General features: G+C 43.0%; 2 protein-coding genes across 2 annotated transcripts in view; both read right to left on the bottom strand.

The window, feature by feature from the left end:
• Nucleotides 1-9,907: 9,907 nt before the first annotated feature.
• LOC306769275 (tripartite motif-containing protein 16-like) lies at nucleotides 9,908-11,573 on the bottom strand (the record flags this gene model as incomplete). Its single annotated transcript, XM_079257841.1, is given in 2 exon segments — nucleotides 9,908-11,182; nucleotides 11,184-11,573. Coding segments are annotated over 2 exon segments (1,665 nt in total).
• Nucleotides 11,574-13,077: 1,504 nt separating this feature from the next.
• Nucleotides 13,078-21,344, bottom strand: part of LOC306769274 (uncharacterized protein) — a gene marked incomplete at its 5' end in the record, with an annotated part of 54,813 nt that continues 46,546 nt past the window's right edge. The window contains 6 exons of the mRNA XM_079257840.1: nucleotides 13,078-13,797; nucleotides 14,000-14,091; nucleotides 14,180-14,354; nucleotides 14,457-14,488; nucleotides 16,820-17,070; nucleotides 17,166-17,224. Coding sequence (XP_079113966.1) covers nucleotides 13,690-13,797; nucleotides 14,000-14,091; nucleotides 14,180-14,354; nucleotides 14,457-14,488; nucleotides 16,820-17,070; nucleotides 17,166-17,224 — 717 coding nt within the window. The 3' untranslated portion in view covers nucleotides 13,078-13,689. The remainder of the gene's footprint in view (nucleotides 13,798-13,999; nucleotides 14,092-14,179; nucleotides 14,355-14,456; nucleotides 14,489-16,819; nucleotides 17,071-17,165; nucleotides 17,225-21,344) is intronic.

Below are 21,344 nucleotides of genomic sequence, written 5' to 3'. Positions count from 1 at the left end.
CACCGTGATTAACATTATACGCTGTTGATATTAACGACTCTGACTCAACGTAAGAACTTGTGTGGAAATGATTTCTTGACCCACAAGGTCCGTGGAAAGTGAAAATCATTGATGAAAGGTATTTGTCTTGTACCTGTTAACAAACCATTTTCCCCTTTTGACAGCAGCAAACAAACTGGTTTACGGTTCATTGTTATAAGAATCATTCGTACTTCTGCTCATCTATAAATGGATTTTATAGCCATGTTTTGAGGTTGGAAAAATTTTAAGTTTAATTCCCCAAGAACTTAGTATTTTGACCAAACTTTCAGACCCCATGTCCTGACCCCTGCGCTCTGATTGGATAATCTAAAGTCCTCCCCAGAGCACCAGCAAATTTAACTGCGGGTCTTACCGGAACTGGCACTCTTGTATTTTCTGCTCTTGTTTTTTTTTCTCTGTTTTCTTTTGTTTTTCTTGTTTTTTCCTTTTCTTTTGTTTTTCTTTTCTTGTTTTCCTCGTTTTTCTTGTTCTCTTTTTGTTGTTCGTGTTCGTTTGATGTTTGCTTTAGTCGTGTTTTTGTCCGTCTGGCGTCGTATTCTTTGTTTATTACAGTAAGCTCGCTCGACTGCTTAACACCAGAAAACTCATCCAATTCTGGCTGAATTTTTGCTTCTGACACACCATGCTCTCACGGCCCACAAAGACTGTGACCAGTAACGTATGGACGACCCGAACATTACTGCTCCAGCTGATCCCGGGACTTTGCTGGCACCCGTGACCCGTGGATTCTAATCGGAGTTGGGTCCAGCTTCAGACGTCGAACCAGGCAGTTCCAGGCGAGCTCCTGACTTCTGTGGAGGTTCCCTTTGGACAAGTATCAGGACGACCACTGAATCCTTGCCCACTGGACCCAAGGTTCGGGTTCTCGACCACCAAGGCGCTGAAGTAAGGCCGACCCATTATTCCATGTATATATACATATATATATATATATATACATATATATATATATATATATATATACATATATATATATACATATATATATATATATACATATATATACATATATACATATATATATACATATATATATATACATATATATATATATATACATATATATACATATATACATATATATATACATATATACATATATACATATATATATACATATACATATATATATACACATATATATACATATATACATATATATATATACATATATATACATACATATATATACATATATACATATATATATATACATATATATACATATATATATATACATATATATACATATATATATACATATATATATATACATATATATATACATATATATATATATATATATATATACATATATATACATATACATATATACATATACATATATACATATATATATATATATATATATATATATATATATATATATATATATATATATATATATATATAGGATGAGAGAGAGAGAGAGAAAGAGTATGGAAGCTAGAGCTGAGCCAACAACAAAAATGTAAAATAAAATTATTAAAGGTAAAGTTATGTAAGCAGCTTACATAACTTACACAACTAGGAAGGTTGGAAAGATGGCAAGTCTAATGAAATTTCCTAACTATGTCAGGGTAGACTATCAGGCGGATACCGGGGGAAAGGTTTTAAAAAGGGGAGCTTGTGCTAAGACACCAGCTGGATTGGAGACAGTGGAATAATGGGTCGGCCTTACTTCACCGCCTTGAAGAAGAGGTAGAGCCATGCAGAAGAAAGTTACACACCTCCCACTTTGCACTCATAATCATATAATCATACCAACTACATTCAGTACAATGTTTATTTTATATAGACATTTTCTCGTTCAGTCTCAGCAGTACAGATCTGAACATACGATGCAGATACCATCCATATGGCGTCACTGGTAACCATAGGAACAGACCACTCTCTAAAAACTGGTGCTATATCGGTGTTAATAGTTTAGGTCATAAACACCACAATGCTTAATCTGGAAGTTCAACAATGATCAATGAACATACAGATTTATCATTTTTAACACAGATAACATATCTCCATCCACTACACCGGATAAAAACAGCTAACATTTACGTGTGCTCACCTACGGTGCTAACTACTGAGTCGGTAACCATCGCCTCAAACTAATGATCTGATCCATAACTAGTCAGGGATAGATTAGCGGGCTGCAGTATACATCACAATCGTAACGGAATAATTTAATACTTACATTTATACAAATGAATCCCCACCTGGACCAGCATTAATTGCAGCCATTATTCACCTGGTAAACTGATGAAAAGTCCATCCTCTTCTGCTACGTGAGCAAAATGGCATCAATTTGCTGCGCGAAGTGTCCATTTTTCCACACTACATTTGTGGGTGGATTTAGGGCAGCATTCGGGTACTTTCAGTGCACTGAGTTTTTTGCGTAAAAGTCAGTGTAAACACACTACACACTGAAACACAGTGCGCAAAGTAGTGTTGGTGCACTGATTGAGACACGGCCCAGGTGATGATGGGGAATATAGGGGGAAAGGAGGAGCATCCTAAATCAGATTCACCGATTATGATGCTGATGAAAAATAAATTTGGGGATGAATGTTGTGAATTTCTAATTTTGTGTTGTGAAAGGTTTGGGTTTCCTGATGGCGGATTGCTTCGTAAGAACCAGTTGAAGAAGTTGCGATAAACTAGAGAAGGAACGCTGTAAGATGTTAGAAAGACAACGGATCAAAAGTGAATATGTGAGAATGATGTACAGAATGAACAAATGTTTAAAGAAATGAGAACAAAAGTGTGAATTGAGAGGAAGTAAGGACCGAAAGAGAAGTCAGACAGTTATGTCTGGAGTAACACATGGTGATAAAAGACAGGAGAGGCCTGCTTAGAAACCTGATGTTAAACCAGGAACCTCAGCTTCTCTCTATGCTTTATTACAGACATCCATGTGGGAATCTGCAGCCGACTACTCTCTGGACTCCACCCTTCCGCCTTATTGTCCAACTAATCAGCACTATCGGGAGGGAAAAGATGACGGGCCAAGCTCACAGCATAGCTGCATGCAGCCATCATCGTCTGAGGCTGAGGCTGTGCCATGTGTTGCCACTCCCTCACCTCCAGTACTCAGTCCAGTCCACCAGACGTTGCTACAGGACAATCTTGCAGGGGCCTTCGGTGCACAATGCACCATCACTTCCACACTGTCTGATCCTCCTATTTCAAGCCGTACTAGACAGCAGATGATAGCTCATGTTCCCCAGCTGCCGATGCTACAGGTGGGAGGACCACATGGGGCTCCTATGTTTGTATTCAGAGCGTGGACTCCAGATGATATCATAAAGGCTGTGAAACACCTGCCGCCTCCTGAAAAGGGAGGAGATGTTCTTGCCAAGGCAAGGAGGAGTTTATCCGGGATTTCACTCCCACCTCTGGTGAATAGGGTCGAGTCATGATGAATGTCCTTATCCCCTCCCAAATCTCTCCTCTGAGACCTCTGTTAAACATGCATTTCCAGCCGGCGACCCCTACTTGGAACCATGAGTCCACGAAGGACCAAGACCTTGACTACAGAGACTGGGTTGTTCAGTTTCTGCAATCTGTCAGAGACTTTTTCCCAGTTACCAGTGATCTCTCCAAGATCAGTCTTTGCACACAGAAGCCAGATGAAGCCGTGGAAGACTTCCTGGAATGCTTGCAAACTGTTTTTGACTCTCATAGTGGTTTGTAGAAACCCCTGGGGTACCCCAACGATCGCATGGGCCCCTATGAGGGCCTTCTGAAGCCCACACCAACACAAACACTGCTTCATACACCCTCTGAAGAGAGTATTTTAAATCTGCCCACCATGATATTGACTGTTGGAACAAAAAAACTCAGTTTTATTGTTGATACGGGAGCAACATTTTCAGTGATTCGCCACTCTGACCTGCCAAACACTAGCCTTAGTGAGAGATATCTCTATTCTGTAAGTGCAAGTGGTTCAGAAGTGAAGGAAAACTTTACTGTTCCTACTTGCTCCTCAGATAGTTTGCCCTCATTCAAACATTCATTCTTGCTTTCTAAATGCTGTCCGTTTAATTTGCTGTGACGGGATCTTATGATTGGTATGAGTATTGAACCCCACTAGGAGTGAAGGTCTATCCAAATTCTAAATCTGCCTACTCCTTAGTTAATCATGTATCTTCTGATGGTGTGTTTATCTACCAGTCGTGGATAAACTCGGAGCAGTCTGAATGGCTGTGTTCTATGACACGTGAGCGGCTTTCACATGCTGCACAGTACATGTCTGCAGAGGGTCTGCATTGCGCTGCACACATGGCCTGTGCTCCTGATCTTGACTTTGAAAAACAATTCTTTGCAAACGTAGAAGATGCTATACACTCCCAAGATCTGTTTTGGTCTTCTATATGATGTGTCCTCTCTATTCTGCTCAATCCGGGCCAGCAGGAATTCTGTGCAGAATAGCTGTCCTTATGTTGCTCTTGTGAAATCAGATGACTGGCAGGACCTAGGGCCTTGGATGAGGGCCTGTCTATCTGCGTCTTATTGGCTGCCCACTTCAGACAGTTCGGTCTTGTTTTCTGTCTTTGTCTCGCTCTGTCTTTTCGGTCCTTGTTTTCTGAGATCATTTCACGTCATTCATACTGCTCTGACTGCCTCTCGTTTCCTCCTCTCCACCGGATGGCCATTTCTCTGAATTGAGTTCGGTTCCTGAGAACTGTCAACTGTTGGTCACACCTAGGTCTCACTTTCACCCTTGCTGGCCTCAATATCCCTTGAGGCCTCAAGCAATTGCAGGCATATGGCCGGTTTTTCATTCACTCCTACAGTCGGGTGTGGTAGTGCCTTGTGATGATTCTCTGGCATTTTATCCAGGATCTTACTGCTGTGAATACAGCGGTTCATGCTCGCACTCCGGTGGTGCCAAATCCTCATTCCATCTTGTCTACTGTTCCTCCATATTCTAAGTGGTTTACAGTGATCAACTTAAGCAACGCTTTCTATAGCGTTCCTGTGGACAAGGGATCTCAGTTTCGGTTTGCATTTCAGTTTGAGGGCCGGGGCTACAACTTCACTTGGATGCCACAGGGGTATTGTGAATCACCCACTGTGTATAACCAGGCCCTGGCAGATTCTCTGTCTTCTTTGGTTTTAACGGAGGGGTCTGCCCTCCTCCAGTACATGGATGATTTGCTTCTCTGTGAGCCGACGAGGGAGCAATGTGTGGTTGACACTGTAGCTCTGCTCTGCCACTTGGCGGCAGAGGGTCACAAGGTCAGCAAAAAGAAGATGCAGTTTGCTCAACCTGAAGTTGTGTTTCTGGGTCACTACATCTCTGAGAGGGGCAGGCGTCTCTCCTTGAAACATCTCACAGCGATTCAGAAGGCTCCCAAGCCTGAGACGGTCAGGCAGCTCCTTTCATTCATAGGTCTCTGTTCCTACTGCCGAGCCTTTGTTCCTAATTTTTCCAGAGTACTCCAAACCCCTTCATGCCCTGACACATTCTCAGCCCATGTCAGCTGCAGTGGACTCTGGAGGCCTCTTCAGCCTTTAAGGCCTTGAAGTTGGCCCTTCAGTCTCCTCCTACACTGGGGCTACCTGATCCATCCAAGCCATTCACTCAGACCGTGAGTGAGCATGGGGGCTGCATGACTTCTGTTCTCCTTCAGGACCACGGTGGCTCTTTTAGACCAGTTGCTTATTTCTCGTGTAAACTGGATCCGGTTGCTGCTGGTTTGCCTCACTGTCTGCGTGCTGTGGCTGCGGCTGACAGAGCTCTGGCTGCTTCAAGGGACATAGTTGGTTACTCTAATCTCACCTTGCTGGTCCCTCACAAAGTCCACCTGATCTTGTCCGAGCACAGAACTTCACACTTCTCCGCTCCATGGTTCCCAAGATATCACACAAGCCTTTTCGGCCTCCCAAATGTCACTGTGAAGCGTCGTACTGTTCTCAATCCGGCCACCCTCCTGCCCACTCCTGACGATGGCACACCCCATGACTGTGTGGCTGAACTGACCATCCTTTGTACCCCCAGGCCTGACCTCTCTGACTAGCCTCTGGCTGGACCTGACTTGGTTTTTGATGTTGATGGCTCTACTCCTCGGGACTGTGACACGGGAGTTTGCTCTGTTACTGATATAGTGGATGCAGAAGCTCGTGCTTGCTCGCTGGGTCGGGACAGGTCTGTGACTGTGTGGACTGACTCGCGTTATGCGTTTGGGGTTGTGCATGACTTTGGGGCAATCTGGAAACACCGTGGTTTCCTCAGATCGGATGGTAAACCTGTGCTTCATCATGCTCTCATTGACAGGCTTTTATCTGCTATTTTGCTTCCTTCACAGATCGCCGTGTTTAAGTGCCCAGCTTACACTAACAGTTCAGACCCCGTTTCTACAGGGAATACATGGGTGAATGTTGCGGCAAGGGCAGCTGCACGGGGCCTCCTGTCCTCTCAGATGTCTTCTTTTTCTCTTGCTCTCTGTAATCATTGTGTTCCCTATTATCTTCTTTAATCAGTCTGCTTCACCTCTTGTTAACCTCACTGTGGCAACTACTCCTCTGCCTCTCCCTACAGCTCCTCCTCTACCCCGTGGTCTCCGGGTGTCTAGGTGGATTCCAATAAGTAGGCCCGCCCACTCCTGATTCTGCTTCTGCGTCTACTTGGGGGACTGTTTTTTTTCCCTATACTGGGACTGACTGGTCTCCTTCCACCTACATGGATAATGAGAAATTCTCGCAGGTGGTCTTGTGTGTTGAAATTAGACCATACTAAGGCTAATCTGGTGTTCACGGTTAACACTACCTCTGAACCTCTTTTGCAGCATCCTCCTCCTAGCCGGTATCGGGGTGACACTTTTAGTAACTCCTGTTATCATATGAGGTTATTCGTGTATGTTCCGGGCCCTCGTCGGGACCCGTTTGTAGATTTTTGTTAGATTGTTAAGTGTGTGTGCTGCTTGTGTAAATGTAATAGTGTCTAAGTTGTGAGTAAAATCGAGGGGAGAAAGACCCCAATGGGAGGGGATGGGCAAGGGCCACCGCTGTAGCTCCTGTCCACCCCCCATGGCCAAGGCGCCTGTCCCCTCGAAACCCTAAATGTATATTGGTGTCTATGTTGCAATTAAAATTTAGTGGGGCAGGTGGCCGCCGGGGTCCATCGGAAAATGCCCCTTAGGGTTCCCGGGACCACCGACTTCACCCACCCCACCATGCCCTATATGCTGTATGTATGATGTCGGGTGGCGGAAGAGGAGGGGGGGCATGGGGAGGGGCACAACCAGGGGAGAAGGGCTCCTCCCCTGGGCGACCAACTCCTCAGCTGGCCGCAGTAGGTGCCCCCAACCTCACTGGGACAGCCACAGGGCAGAAGGGCAAGTCCCAGCCAGCCAGGCGTTGCAGGAGGCAGCACCCTGGTCGTCCCCCCATCCCCGGCGGCCCAGCGCCAGCATTCCAGGGGCCAGAGAGTCCCCGGTTCCCACCCAGACATCCATCCAGGTCCGGGGCCCAGTGCCACCAGCAATGCCAAGACTGCCGCCGACGGGAGGAGACAGAGCCAGAGGGAGGATCCCCTCTGCCATGGACCCTATTCCTATGCCCCTCCCTCCTACCCCCCGGCCCACCCCCCCCTCCTATGCCTCACCCCCTCCTCTGCTGCCAACCCCCCCCCCCCTCCCTCTACCAACCCACACCAAACCCCATCCCTCTACGGACACACCATAATCCCCAGGGAACCCGCCAGGTACCATAGCAGCACGACCCCGAGGGCATGTTCCAGTGTCCCTTTGTATCCACAGCACACAAAGACCAAATTCCAGAGCAGAACCTTTAAGCTCTGAATTCTAAACTGTATAAAATACTGGATGTATCCTCAGCACACCTGGATAAATGGACTCTTCTTCCTTTTTAAATTAATCCAAGACTTTAACCATTTTTCAGATGTGAAATCCACAGAAGTTAGCAAGTTAGTTAATTTCTGTGATTTCTTGGATGAAGCAATGGCACCATCTAGCAGACACCCTCGAACAGGTTGAGATATGCATTTCAGGTTGATTAAATACACAGTGATTAACATTATATGCTGTTGTTATTAACAACTCTGACTCAAAATAAGAACTTGTTGTGTGGAAATGATTTCTTGACCCACCAGGTCCGTGGAAAGTGAAAATCATCGTTGAAGTGTATTGAAGTCTTGAAATGTCTAGATGAAATGTCTTGTACATGTTAAACCTTTTCCCCTTTTGACAGCAGCACAACTGTTTTACGGTTCATGTTTATAAGAATCATTCATACTTCTTCTCATCTATAAATGGATTTTATGGACATGTTTTGAGGTTGGAAAAATGTTAAGTTTAATTCCCTAAGAACTTAGTATTTTGACCAAACCTTCAGACCCCATGTCCTGACCCCTGCGCTCTGATTGGATAATCTAAAGTCCGCCCCAGAGCACCAGCAAATTTAACTGCGGGTCTTCCCGGAACTCGCTCCCTTATCTTTTTTGTTTTACTTTTGTTTCTGCTCGTTTTTTCCTCTCGTTTTTTTCTCTCTCATTTTCTTTTGTCTCTTGTTTTTTCTCTTCGTTTTCGTTTGATGTTTGCTTTAGTCGTGTTTTACATGTTTAACGTTACTGCTCTAGCTGATCCCAGGACTCTGCCGGCTCCCGTGACCCGTGGATTCTAATCAGAGTTGGGTCCAGCTTCAGACGTCGAACCAGGCGGTTCCAGGTGAGCTCCTGACTTCTGTGGAGGTCCCCTTTGGACAGGTATCAGGACGACCACTGAATCCTTGCCCACTGGACCCAAGGTTCGGGTTCTCGACCACCAAGGCACTGAAGTAAGGCCGACCCATTATTCCACTGTCTCCGATCCAGCTGGTGTCTTAGCAGAAGCTCCCCTTTTAAAATCCATTCCCCCGGTATCCGCCTGATAGTCTACCCTGACATAGTTAACTTCATTAGACTTGCCATCTTTCCAACCTTCCTAGTTGTGCAAGTTATGTAAGCTGCTTACATAACTTTACCTTTAATAATTTTATTTTACATTTTTGTTGTTGGCTCGGCTCGAGCTTCCATACTCTCTCCATCACTAGCTCTCTCTCTCTCTCTCTCTCTCCCTCTCCCTCTCTCTCATCTTGGCTAATTCAGTATTTGATGCTTGCTGACGCTATTTCTGGTTTACATTATTAATTTCATTTGTGCCTGATGATTTTAACCGGTGTGGTTTTTAATAAAGTGTGTTATATTTTAAGAAGTCGTGGTAGCGTGATTGATCTTTAAGGAAGTGAATTGTTCCCTTTGACGAGAACTTACAGTAAGCGTATTTTGAGACTGATGGTTATGTTATTAGACAAATATTGTCATATCACGGTATTCCCTGCCTGACCGTATAACAAATTTAGGGCTGGGTGGTGCCCCGAGATCGTCCGCTTGTCTAAGGACACAGCGAATTAATAATTAAAACACCTACTGTCCCTCCGACATTGGATCCCAGGTTAATGTTAATGATAATACGCTACACATGTAAAGCTTTATTAATGAATTAAACTGATGTGATTCTGTCATTTTAATGATTGAATAAGTTTTTGTTTGTAAGCAAAGTAACTCGAGAGGTGAAGCCACTTCTTTACTCTTTATTTTAAACCTTTTATGACAAAAAACAAACCAAAATGATGAAAAAATGTTTTTGTTTCTTCACAGTTCAGCCTGACACAGTTCTTCATGTTAAAGGTCAATATAAAGATGCTTCTGTTTGCTGAGTTTGGCTTTCAGACATTCCTTCATTTAATAAACTTTACAATATTTCAAATGTTATGACTCTTTAAAAAGAAAAAGACAGAAGTAAAAACATCATGATGTTTTAACGAGACTAAACACAACCTGCCTGAAACTGCAGTAGTTTCTTGTTTACACTTCAATAAACTCAGCAGTGGATTCTAATCCTAACCAAAGTCCAGCATGTAGCGGCTGAGTGAATGTGGTCTGGACTCTGTGGAGGAGAGTCATGGTTTCAGAGACGCTGTAGAAAGACAGAAAACCTGCTCTGTGATCCAGATACACTCCTACTCTGGAGGAAGGAGGACCTGAGACTGACGTTTCAATATTGTTGTGATAAAATGTGTAACTGTTTGTGTCACATCGTAATGACCAAGATTTCTTGTTGAATCCAAAATAACATTCATCTGAGCCTCCTTTTCTTTTAATATTCCTGTAGGCGACGGACACACAAACCACTCCTCTCCACTCTACCTCCCAGTAACAATGTCCAGTCAGAGTCTCTGTGCTCAGGACCTGCCACCATCCAGTGAATCTATCTGGATGATGAGAATAAGACTGATGTTTTTTCATAACTGTTGCTTTTCTGTTTCCATCAGATAATAAAAGACGTGTGTTTGCTGTGTTTGGATCCAGTGTGATTTCTCTTGAATATTTCAGGAAGTCAGCTCTGCTCTTTGGTTCTGGTTCAGACAGTAAAACCTCCACATCAGTGAGGGCCAGTGAGATGTTTGTCCATGTCTCTGTCAGGATGTCCTGTAGTTTATCTCTGGTCTCTGACACAGCTGCTGTCACATCCTCAAAGTATCTGAGAGGACGAATATTGATGCTGGATGAGTGTGTAGACTGACTGAGTGCTGACAGTGAGGTGTAGTTGTGTAGAAACTGGCTGTGATCCTCTGTGTGTGAGAGCTGCTCCAGCTCGCCGTCTTTCCTCTTCAGCTCAGTGATCTCCTGCTCCAGCTTCTCCTGAAGCTCTTTGACTCGACTCACTTCAGTTTCCTGCTGGGATCTGATCTGCTGCTTCACATCAGAGCTTCTTTTCTGGATGAGACGGATCAGCTGAGTGAAGATCTTCTCACTGTCCTCCACTGCTTTATCAGCGGAGACATTGATGGCCTCCACCTCCTGTTGAAGCAGCTTCACATCTTTCTCTCCGTCCTGGATTCTCTGCTGGATTTCTTGTCGACTCACCTCCAGCTCTCTCTGCTTCTCAGCTCTTTCTGCAGGAACCGAGACTGTTTCATGACCTTTATGTTCATCCATTGAGCAGAGATAACAGATACTCTGCTGATCAGTACGACAGAAAATCTTCTTTAGCTCGTCATGATGAGAACAGATGAGCTGCTGGAGATTCTTGGAAGCTTCAACTAGTTTATGTGTTTTAAAAGTAAAAGATTCATAATGAGGTTTGGAGGTGTTTCTTACAGTACGAGGCTCGACATACCAGACAGGACTTGATGGCTTTCAGCTTCCTCCCAGTACAGACATCACAGGCCACATCTTCAGGTCCAGCATAGCAGTGATCATCTGGAGCAGCTTGGAGTCCAGTCTTCTTCATCTCCTCCACTAACTCTGCTAACATGATGTTTTTCTCCAGGACAGGTCTCGGTATGAAAGTTTTCCTGCACTGAGGACAGCTGTGGATTCCTCTCTGATCCTCTCCATCCCAGTGGGTTTTAATACAGTCCATACAGTAGCTGTGTCCACAGGGAATAGTCACCGGATCCTTCAATAGATCCACACAGATGCAAGAAGCGATGGCGTTTTTGTCCAGCTGAACCAGTTTCTGTGCCATTTTACCTCAGTAAGAAATGTTTACAGGAAATGAATGGTTGGCACAAGCAGCAAAACACTCTGAGGTTTTTGTTTCTTCAGCTTGCACTGTGGTTAGACCGATGATGGTGAAAGCAGAGGAAAATCACACAGAGCAGAACTGACACCCTAACAATGTTGGCACAAATAAATCATCCACAAATTCACAGATTTTCTTTTTCTAAACAGAAAATGTGCCCGATTAAATCTAAATGAACCATAAATCTATCTTAATGGAGGTGCTCTGTGTCTCTGAAGCATCTGAATATGTAGAGTCGTCTCAGTTACAGAAAGTCTCACCTCAGGAAGTGTTGTGTTCTGGCGCTTCCCCTTGTTCAGAATTGGGGCCAAGTGCGTTGCCTGCCTGAGATCTGGTCCACCTGATGCCTTTCTCTGCAACTTCAGTGTACACGAGAGGTTTCATGTTTTTATTTACCTTATTAAAAAACACACAAATAAAACAAAACATGGCAACAACAGCTTTAGATCCCACATTCTTCTGGATACATGTGTGTGACTTGTGTGTTCACAGTCTGAGGGACGTCAATGCCACGTTCTTGTATGAAAAGGTGCTTTAGATATAAAGAGCTTGTTTGTACACTTAACGTACGATTTAACGGATTTCCTACAAAAGACAGCATTAGCATCAGACACAACAACTCCTGACTTTAGCTTTCTGGCAGCAGTTCTGCAGCTATTCATGCAGAAATGTGAGGAACAAACGTCTCATTCATGTAAATCTGCTAACACTCCTGCAGTGGATGCAGGTTTTTATTTCCTCTCAACAACTTGTACATTTGTTGAAGTACTTTAAAATCCAACCAGTGAAACTCCAGTCAGATTACAAGGTAAAAAGCAGAACCTGTGATGCTTCACATTTGGTGTTATCTGGCTGAACTTGGGCTTAGTGGGAGTTATTTTTTCCTCACAAAATGACAGAAAACCATGTTAATGTTGCTTTCAATGACATATTTGTACTTGGTTTTTATTTAAAAAAAAAAAAAAAAGCAAAAAAGCAACTCATTAAGTTCGAATCTGAACATGCTGGACTTTAAAATGCAAAAAAAAACACAAAACTGTATTTTTACCTGCAGTTTAAAATGAGTAAAAACCAGAGTCGCAGCTGAAATGATAACGGGTAACCACAGGCAGGAAATGAGGATGCAGCAGAGGTTTTAGCAATAACCTGATGTTAAGGCAGCTTCCTGTTTCACTCTAAAAATGTGAGACTTTTAATCCCACTTAGTAAAGACAAGTTTATATAGCTAGTATGAATCCTCCATTCATCACATCCAACCAGTTATTTGTTACACAAGTGGAAATAAAGGACCAAGTTCAACATGTTTTTCTGTTGGTTATTTCTGGAGTGTTTATCGTACATTATAATAAAACAATGGACAGCATGTCAGCATGACAACAGAAATAAAATTCAGCACAGATTTCTGAGCAAAAGAGGAGAAAAACCTGCTGTTTGTAAAATAATCTGATACAAAACCTCCAACATCACGTTGACGTGATACACAACGCCGTCAGACCACCGAGCGTAAAATTATTTAGAAATCAAAGCATGTGCTTCACGCAGGCTGCAGATGCTGTAAAAAACCAAGAAAACTTAACTTTTCCTGTTCTGCAGCCGCTCAGCAGAGCTCCTCCTCGTTCAGGCTGTTGTTACATGACATGACGTCTTTAAGGGTTTCACTGCGTTAAACACGACATAATCCGATTTACAGATACTAAGGTCTGAACTGTCTGTAAAAAAAAAAAAAAAAAAAAGGGGTAAAAGTGAACAAGAAATGGCTTTTTGAACAATTTTAACCTTTTTTGCTTCAATCTTCTGGTTAAATCTGAAGCTTTTTTTTTTTAGTTCAGAGAAAAAAACAGCTTCAGTCCACAAGATGGCATCAAAAGAAGAAGAAAAACAGATAAATCCAGTCATGAAAGGTAAAAACCAACAAAGAAGAGTCCCTCTGGGGCCAGTAAAATCTCATCATCCCGCCTGGAAATAAAATATCAGACATTTAAAAAAAGAAAAAAGAAAAACCCGGACTGGGTTTATGTGCATCTCTCCCAGTTAAAAACTTCTTGTCAGGATTTCCCAGTCAGAGAAACGAAATGTAGTTTTTAGGTGCGATCCCGCGCTTCCCGCCCACAACTCCCAGTATCCACTGCTCGTCTACACACTCCACCTGTGTGACGACATCGCCGACCTGCAGAGGAAACAGTTCATGCTTCAGTCCTTCATGTTTTATTTTCCTCACATCTGGAAGACAAATTCACCAGAAAACAACAGAAATTTTATTCTCTATGCAAACAAAGTAAAACATGAAGCAGGTTTGTTGCAACTTCAAATAAAATACCCAAACATTCACACATTTATCTCCCTCATCACACACACACCATCACACACACCTTCAGTGTGAGCTCATCCTCATTCTCGGCTGTAAAGTCAAACACAGCTCTGGCTGTTCCTTTCACCGCCTGCTGGCCTGTGACTGGTTGAGCTGGAGACAAGACGACGAACTGGTTTAGATAATGATGCCTGTTTACTGAACTGGACCCGACACTTCTGTGTTGTTGTGTCTGACGTACCGCGGTATGGCTGAGTGAAGGCTGCTGGGTAAATTCCTTCCCGCCCTTCCAGCTTTCCTCTCCTCCACTCTGCATCAATGTGTTCGGTCACCTGGATCAGCGCCCCCTTGTGGAAGGACAGATCCTCTGCAGTCTGTCCGGGGAAGTGGAACAGAGCCACGACCCACTCCTCAGTCTGCTCACACAGATTTATCTCACGGTAAAAACACTTTCACACACCAAACGACATAAAAAGAATAAGGTTTTAGAGAGAGGAGGACGGTGGAAGAACACTCACATCTGAATCTGGAGCTTGTGAGGATTTCAGGGCTGCTGAGGAAAGTGGAAAATGAAACCAGATCATTAGATTAACACTGAATGAAAACGGACACTAAAGATGGAAAAATAAACCTATAAAGCTTTAAAAACTAGTTACAGGTTGGATTTTAACACTGCTGGTCCAAATGCGTCTTAATCATCCATTGTAGCAGAACACTGTGGTGTCATTCCTGAAGCAGGGCTGCTCGATTACGGCAAAAATTATCATCACGATTATTTTGACTTTATCACAATTTTCATATTTTACCATTATCTTTAGCAACATGAATTTATGTAACATTAAACTGTGGCTTTTAAATAAAATGTCTTTTGGATTCCACAAACTTTAGAAAACAAACAAATAACATGAAGCTTTGTCTTGACAAAGTGCAAATACTGATGTAAACTGAATAGATAAATCTAAGTAAGGATTAAACAACGCTGCACGTCATGGTGTTCTAGACTCCGCATCGTGCATTATAACCATGTAATGCACGGTTTTGAGTTGTTTATCCGCTTTTACCATGATCCCACATAGGAAACATTTATAAGAAATTTGTATTACAACGCTTGCTAAATATGCTGACGTATAGAAACTATTTCATGTTGGCCTCCATGTACTTTTTATGCCAAACAACCGCTGTCAAGCTACAGCGCGTTTTCTGATTCACCTGTTAAAAGATTAACGCGTTGCTATGGTGACGCCCCGTAACGGAGGGATATTATAGTGATTTAACTCGCCAAACTATGTATAGGAAAATAATGCAGGCAGTTCTCACTGACAATGGTATAAACTATGTTTAGGTGAACTTCCACAACCTACTGCAGTTATTCTACATTGACCTGCAGCCGGAGCCGACTGAGACTGGCCGCCTGGGAGTGCTTTAGGACAGGAGAGGCTCCCGCTGCTCCTTCCTTACAGTAACTGCAGAACAATATGTGTCTTCAAGTCAGTCGCTAAAACACCAGAAAAGTCTAACTCCAGTAAAAGCTGCTAGATTTGTCACTAGTCGCTTTTAACAAAAAAGTCGCCAGATTTAGCGAGAAAGTTGCCAAGTTGGCAACAGTGTCTGAATGAAAGCAAAGCGGCTGTGGGAGGAGTTTACAGCACAGCGCTACAATGCCAGAGACGCTCGATTAGCAGCTGAAGACAGCAGGAGAGGAAACTGCAGAGAGAAAAATAATCGCACCCTTTTATTTTTATTATCATTAAAAACCCAGATCATAATTGACATTAAAATCTGATTTATCGCCCAGCCCATCCTGTGCTCCAGTGTTCCTCGTTGTGCGGCCTTGCAGCTCGTGAAGCAGCCACTGGCTTTCTGAAAATGTTATCTAAACAAGTCATAAAGATCCTCAAGGGTGCAATTCTCTCCACAAACAAGAGCTTCAGGCTGCTTGCAGAAACTTTGCTGTCCTCATGGACCCTGTCAGAGTTGCCATTTTTGACTGATTTCAGCTGCACCTTATTCCACCAAAGAGCTGCTCTGTCGGTAGCTCCGTGTTTATAATGAAAAAGAAACACCCACATTCTGGAGGCATTGTTGTATTTTCACCATATACTGTTGCATAAGAATGCCATAACTCGGTACAATATTTAGGATAACCATTCCTTGTTGAAAAGCTGAATGTTACCGATTTGGTAACGTAGCAGGATACGTAGCGTGGCTTTTTTTACTTCTTTAAAAAGTGTCTCTCCTTGTGTCTTCGTATAACGAGTGCAGCTCTTGTTGAGGAGGATCACTGCTGTAGTCTGACACTTATGTTTACAAATAGCTTCTGTTTGTTCTTCATGAATCTCATATCTGAGGGAACCACAGAGTTTCACAGCTTAGTTCCACGTTGTTATAACTGCTGCTGCACAGCAGAGTTACATGAGCATCAGAGATACTTGAGATAAAGTCTCCTGCGTCTTGCTACGTCATCTAAAATTATGGGATTTAGAAACTTTTAACAGAGAAAAAACTTCTTAATTCAAAGTGTTTTTGTAAAACTAAAGACGAGGCACAAAACGTCCTGAAAAACCTGAAATGTACGCAAGATTAAAAATCTTAAACTGAGTACACATATGCTTATTTCTTTTAAAGGTAAGATAGTTCTTAGTTTTTATACCAGAAAATTCCTCGTTTTAAAAGTATTTTTACTTGTTTTGGGAAGTCTTGACAAGCCAAATTTTCTTGTTTCGTTTCTTGTTTTTTAAGGCTGAGTTTTTGCCGTGCTGTGTTTGACATCTTCAGGAAGTTAGCGAGCCATCTGGTCACTCAGTATCGTCACAGATGTCAGAAGAAATCAACCTGAAGGACACGGCTCGGCCGTGGCATGAGCAGACTTCCTCCAGCTCACCTGAACTCTCTGTCACGGCTGTCTCTGCTGATACGGGTTTGGCCGTTTCCCCCGGCGACGTCGCTGGCTGTGGGAGGGGCTCCACCACCTCGGTGAAGTTCAGGGGGAAGATCCCGATTCGTCCATGGATCTGGCCCCGCCCCCATTCCTGCCCGATGACCTCTATGAGGGCGATGACGTCTCCCTGAGAGAACGTCAGCTCGTCCTCCTCCTCCCCCTCGTAGTCAAACACAGCGATGCAGCGAGGACCGCTGCAGATATGAGGAGATATGTGTGTTATGAGGACATTTGTTCTGCTGCGGTGTTTAAATGAGCGTCCAGCTGCGGTTTTTCAGCCAATTCTGACCTGATGGGACGAGGATCCGGCTGCTCCTTATGTTCCACAGGCTGCTCAGGCAGGATGGACTGAAGGAGACAAAACAAAAAGGTTTCAGCTGAGTTTCTCATGAGATTTTGGAATCAACAAAAAGCACAAAAACGTTTTCTGACAGTATTTTAGCAACACCACACCTTTCACCGTGTGTCAGTAAATACCACACACACTGCTGGGCGCTGCTCGGATGCATGAAAAGTGCTCTAAAAATATAACTGATATGATAAAAACAACAAATAAACTAAACATCTGCATTATTTTCTACATACAAATTTCCTCAAGTTACAAATGAGCAACGTTCGCTCATCGCAGGAAAAATCATCTAACTAAATGAAGCTGAGTGAATCAGGCTGAATCCCACATCGCTCAGAGTTAATCAATCAAACACACTTTTAATCAATACACACTCTCCTTCCTCTCATCCTCTGTACTGCTTAAAAAGTCTTCCAAGCTAATGTCCTTCAGAATTCAGCGAACATTTCAGCTGTTTTATCTTATTTTCCACCGTGTTCAACACGTTCTCTTTTACTTTTTATATTTTAGACTTTATGGAGTCTGACACTTTTTATTTCCACCATTCTGTTTTTATTCCACAGACATAATACTTATTATTATTTACTATTCCACAGACATAATACTTATTGACTATTCCACATACATAATACTTATTATTACTTACTATTCCACAGACATAATACTTATTATTGACTTTTCCACAGACATAATACTTATTATTATTGACTATTCCACATACATAATACTTATTATTGACTATTCCACATACATAATACTTATTATTATTGACTATTCCACATACATAATACTTATTATTATTGACTATTCCACATACATAATACTTATTATTATTGACTATTCCACATACATAATACTTATTATTTACTATTCCACAGACATAATACTTATTATTTACTATTCCACAGACATAATACTTATTATTATTTACTATTCCACAGACATAATACTTATTATTGACTATTCCACATACATAATACTTATTATTATTGACTATTCCACATACATAATACTTATTATTATTGACTATTCCACAGACATAATACTTATTATTATTGACTATTCCACATACATAATACTTATTATTATTTACTATTCCACAGACATAATACTTATTTACTATTCCACAGACATAATACTTATTATTATTGACTATTCCACAGACATAATACTTATTATTATTGACTATTCCACAGACATAATACTTATTATTATTTACTATTCCACAGACATAATACTTATTATTATTGACTATTCCACAGACATAATACTTATTATTATTGACTATTCCACAGACATAATACTTATTATTATTGACTATTCCACATACATAATACTTATTATTACTTACTATTCCACATACATAATACTTATTATTACTTACTATTCCACATACATAATACTTATTATTACTTACTATTCCACATACATAATACTTATTACTTACTATTCCACAGAAATAATACTTATTATTACTTAGTATTCCACAGAAATAATACTTATTATTACTTACTATTCCACAGAAATAATACTTATTATTACTTACTATTCCACAGAAATAATACTTAACAAGACAGAGCTGCTCTAGTGTGTGTTGTCTCATAACTGTTTACTTTCTGTGATGAATGTCAGCTGACGGAGCAGGTTGTCACAGACAAATTACCCTCCAATGATGCCGGCAAGCATCCGACAGCTGCATCAGTTTGAGGTGGAAATTATTCTATTCTATTCTTTTCCATTCTATTCTACAGTCATTTAGCAGACGCTTTTATCCAAAGTGACTTACATATGAGTGAGCACAAAATCAAACAGTAGAGGACGTCATAGGAAGGTGCTGGTGGACTGTCCGGTTGAACGCAGGTCCTTACATGAAGTGCTACAGGCTTTTTATTTTTGTTTTTTCCCTTCCTACCCCATAATATCACCAATGTTAAAATACAAAGAATCAATACCATAATGTTTGTTGCAAATAATTATTACTGGCTGGCGCCTGAGAGAGAGGCAGCAGGTCACAGTAGCTCCTGGGTTTCACACCTTTTCACATCTTCTAGAGTTGACTTTTTGTCTTTTTTTTCTCTCTTTTTCCCTCACTTTACCTGCCTTATGAAACATGAAACATGTTTTTTGGGCGTTTTTGTTTGTTTAAACTGCTTTTTTGGTTTTTCTCTGGGCTTTTTGTGTTTGGCTGCCTGGCCCAGCAGCACTGCCGGCCCTTTGTGTATTCCAGAGAACAGCTTCTTTCTCTGGCCAGGGTCCCATTCCTGAGTGGAGCTAAGCCAGTCATCCCCAAGCAACTGCAGAGGAAGAAGCGCCGAGGAGTCCGTGCTGGAGCGAAAGTGAAGGAGCGGAGGAGGAAGTTCAAGCCTGCAGTTCCAGCTGTGCTTATGGGGAACGTGAGGTCTTTGGGAAATAAGATGGATGAACTTCATGCGCTTGTCCGGACTCAGAAGGAGTATGCTATGAGTAGTATCATGTGCTTCACGGAGACATGGCTCCATGCGGACTTCCCTGACCACAGCGCATCTGTACCCGGCTTCAAAACTCTACGTGCGGACAGAGACAAGCACCTGAGCGGTAAGAAGAAAGGCGGTGGAATTGCTATTTTTGTGAACGAGCGGTGGTGCAATCCTGGACATATTACTGTGAAGGAGCGTGTCTGCTCACCGGACATTGAGCTTTTGGCTGTGGGATTACGTCATTATTTACCAAGGGAATTCACGTCTGTGCAGTTCATTGGAGTCTACATTCCGCCCTCAGCGGACGAGGCTGCTGCGTGTGACACTTTACACTCCACTGTAGCAGGACTACAGGCTAAACATCCGGAGGCCCTCGTCCTTATTTCTGGGGATTTTAATCATGTTTCTCTTGACTCTGTCCTGCCCACCTTTAATCAGTTTGTGAACTGTGCCACACGGGACAATAAAACTTTAGACCTGCTGTATGCTAATTCCAAGGATGCATACAGCTCCACTGCCCTGCCCCCCCTCGGCCGATCGGATCATAACCTTATCTGGATGTCACCGGAGTATGTCCCTGTTGTGAAGAGGCTTCCTGTTTCCACTAGAACTGTGAGGAAGTGGAGCCAGGGGGCCACTGAGGCGCTGCAGGACTGCTTTGGCACTACAGACTGGGATGTGCTCTGTCAGGACCATGGGGAGGACATCAACAGTTTAACGGACTGCATCACGGACTACATCAACTTCTGTGAGGATGTAGCTGTGCCCACTCAGAATGTCAGCTGTTATCCGAACAACAAGCCCTGGATCACCAGTCAGCTGAAGGGTCTTCTTAATCAGAAGAAGAGGGCTTTTGCATCTGGTGATAAGGACAAGTTGAAAGAGATACAGGGACAGATCAAGGTCAGACTAAGGGAGTGTAGGAGCGCTTATGGGAGGAAGCTGGAGGCCAAGCTCCAACAGAACAACACCAGAGAGGTTTGGAGGGGTATAAAGTCCATCACTGGCTTCAACACCAAAGCCAAACAACAGGATGGTGGAGAGGACATGGCTGAACGACTCAATCTGCATTTCAACAGATTTAGCCTCTCACCTCCTGTTGCCCCCTCCTCCTCCCCTCCTGTACTCAAACTTCCTGGACCGTCTACACACACCTCCCCACAGAGCACTCAGATGGACAATCAACAACCCTCACCTTCAGCCCCCTTGTCCCAGCTCAACACCTCTACCCCCCTACCTGCCCCCACCCCCACAGAGGAAACGTCCCCTCTGACATTGACAGCCGGCCAGGTGAGGAAGCAGCTGGAAAAGGTTCGTCAGAACAAGTCTCCTGGACCGGACAAAGTCAACCCATGGGTCCTGAAGACTTGTGCTGCTCAGCTGACTGGAGTCCTGCACCTCATCTTCAACCTGAGTCTGAAGCTGGAGAAGATACCGGTGCTATGGAAGACCTCCTGTATAGTACCGGTACCAAAGAGGCCCGTCCCATCTGGCCTCAATGACTTCAGACCGGTTGCACTGACATCTCACGTGATGAAGGTGTTTGAGAGACTCATCCTGGCCCAGCTGAGACCCCTCGTGTCATCTGCCCTGGACCCTTTACAGTTTGCATATCAGGCTCAACTTAGTGTGGATGATGCTGTCATCTATCTTCTGCAGCGTG

This window comes from Telmatherina bonti (assembly GCF_933228915.1).
Source record: "Telmatherina bonti genome assembly, chromosome: 18".
Taxonomy (NCBI): Eukaryota; Metazoa; Chordata; class Actinopteri; order Atheriniformes; family Telmatherinidae; genus Telmatherina; species Telmatherina bonti.
The sequence above is the reverse complement of the archived record's forward strand: the minus strand, read 5'-3'. Positions and strand labels throughout refer to the sequence as shown.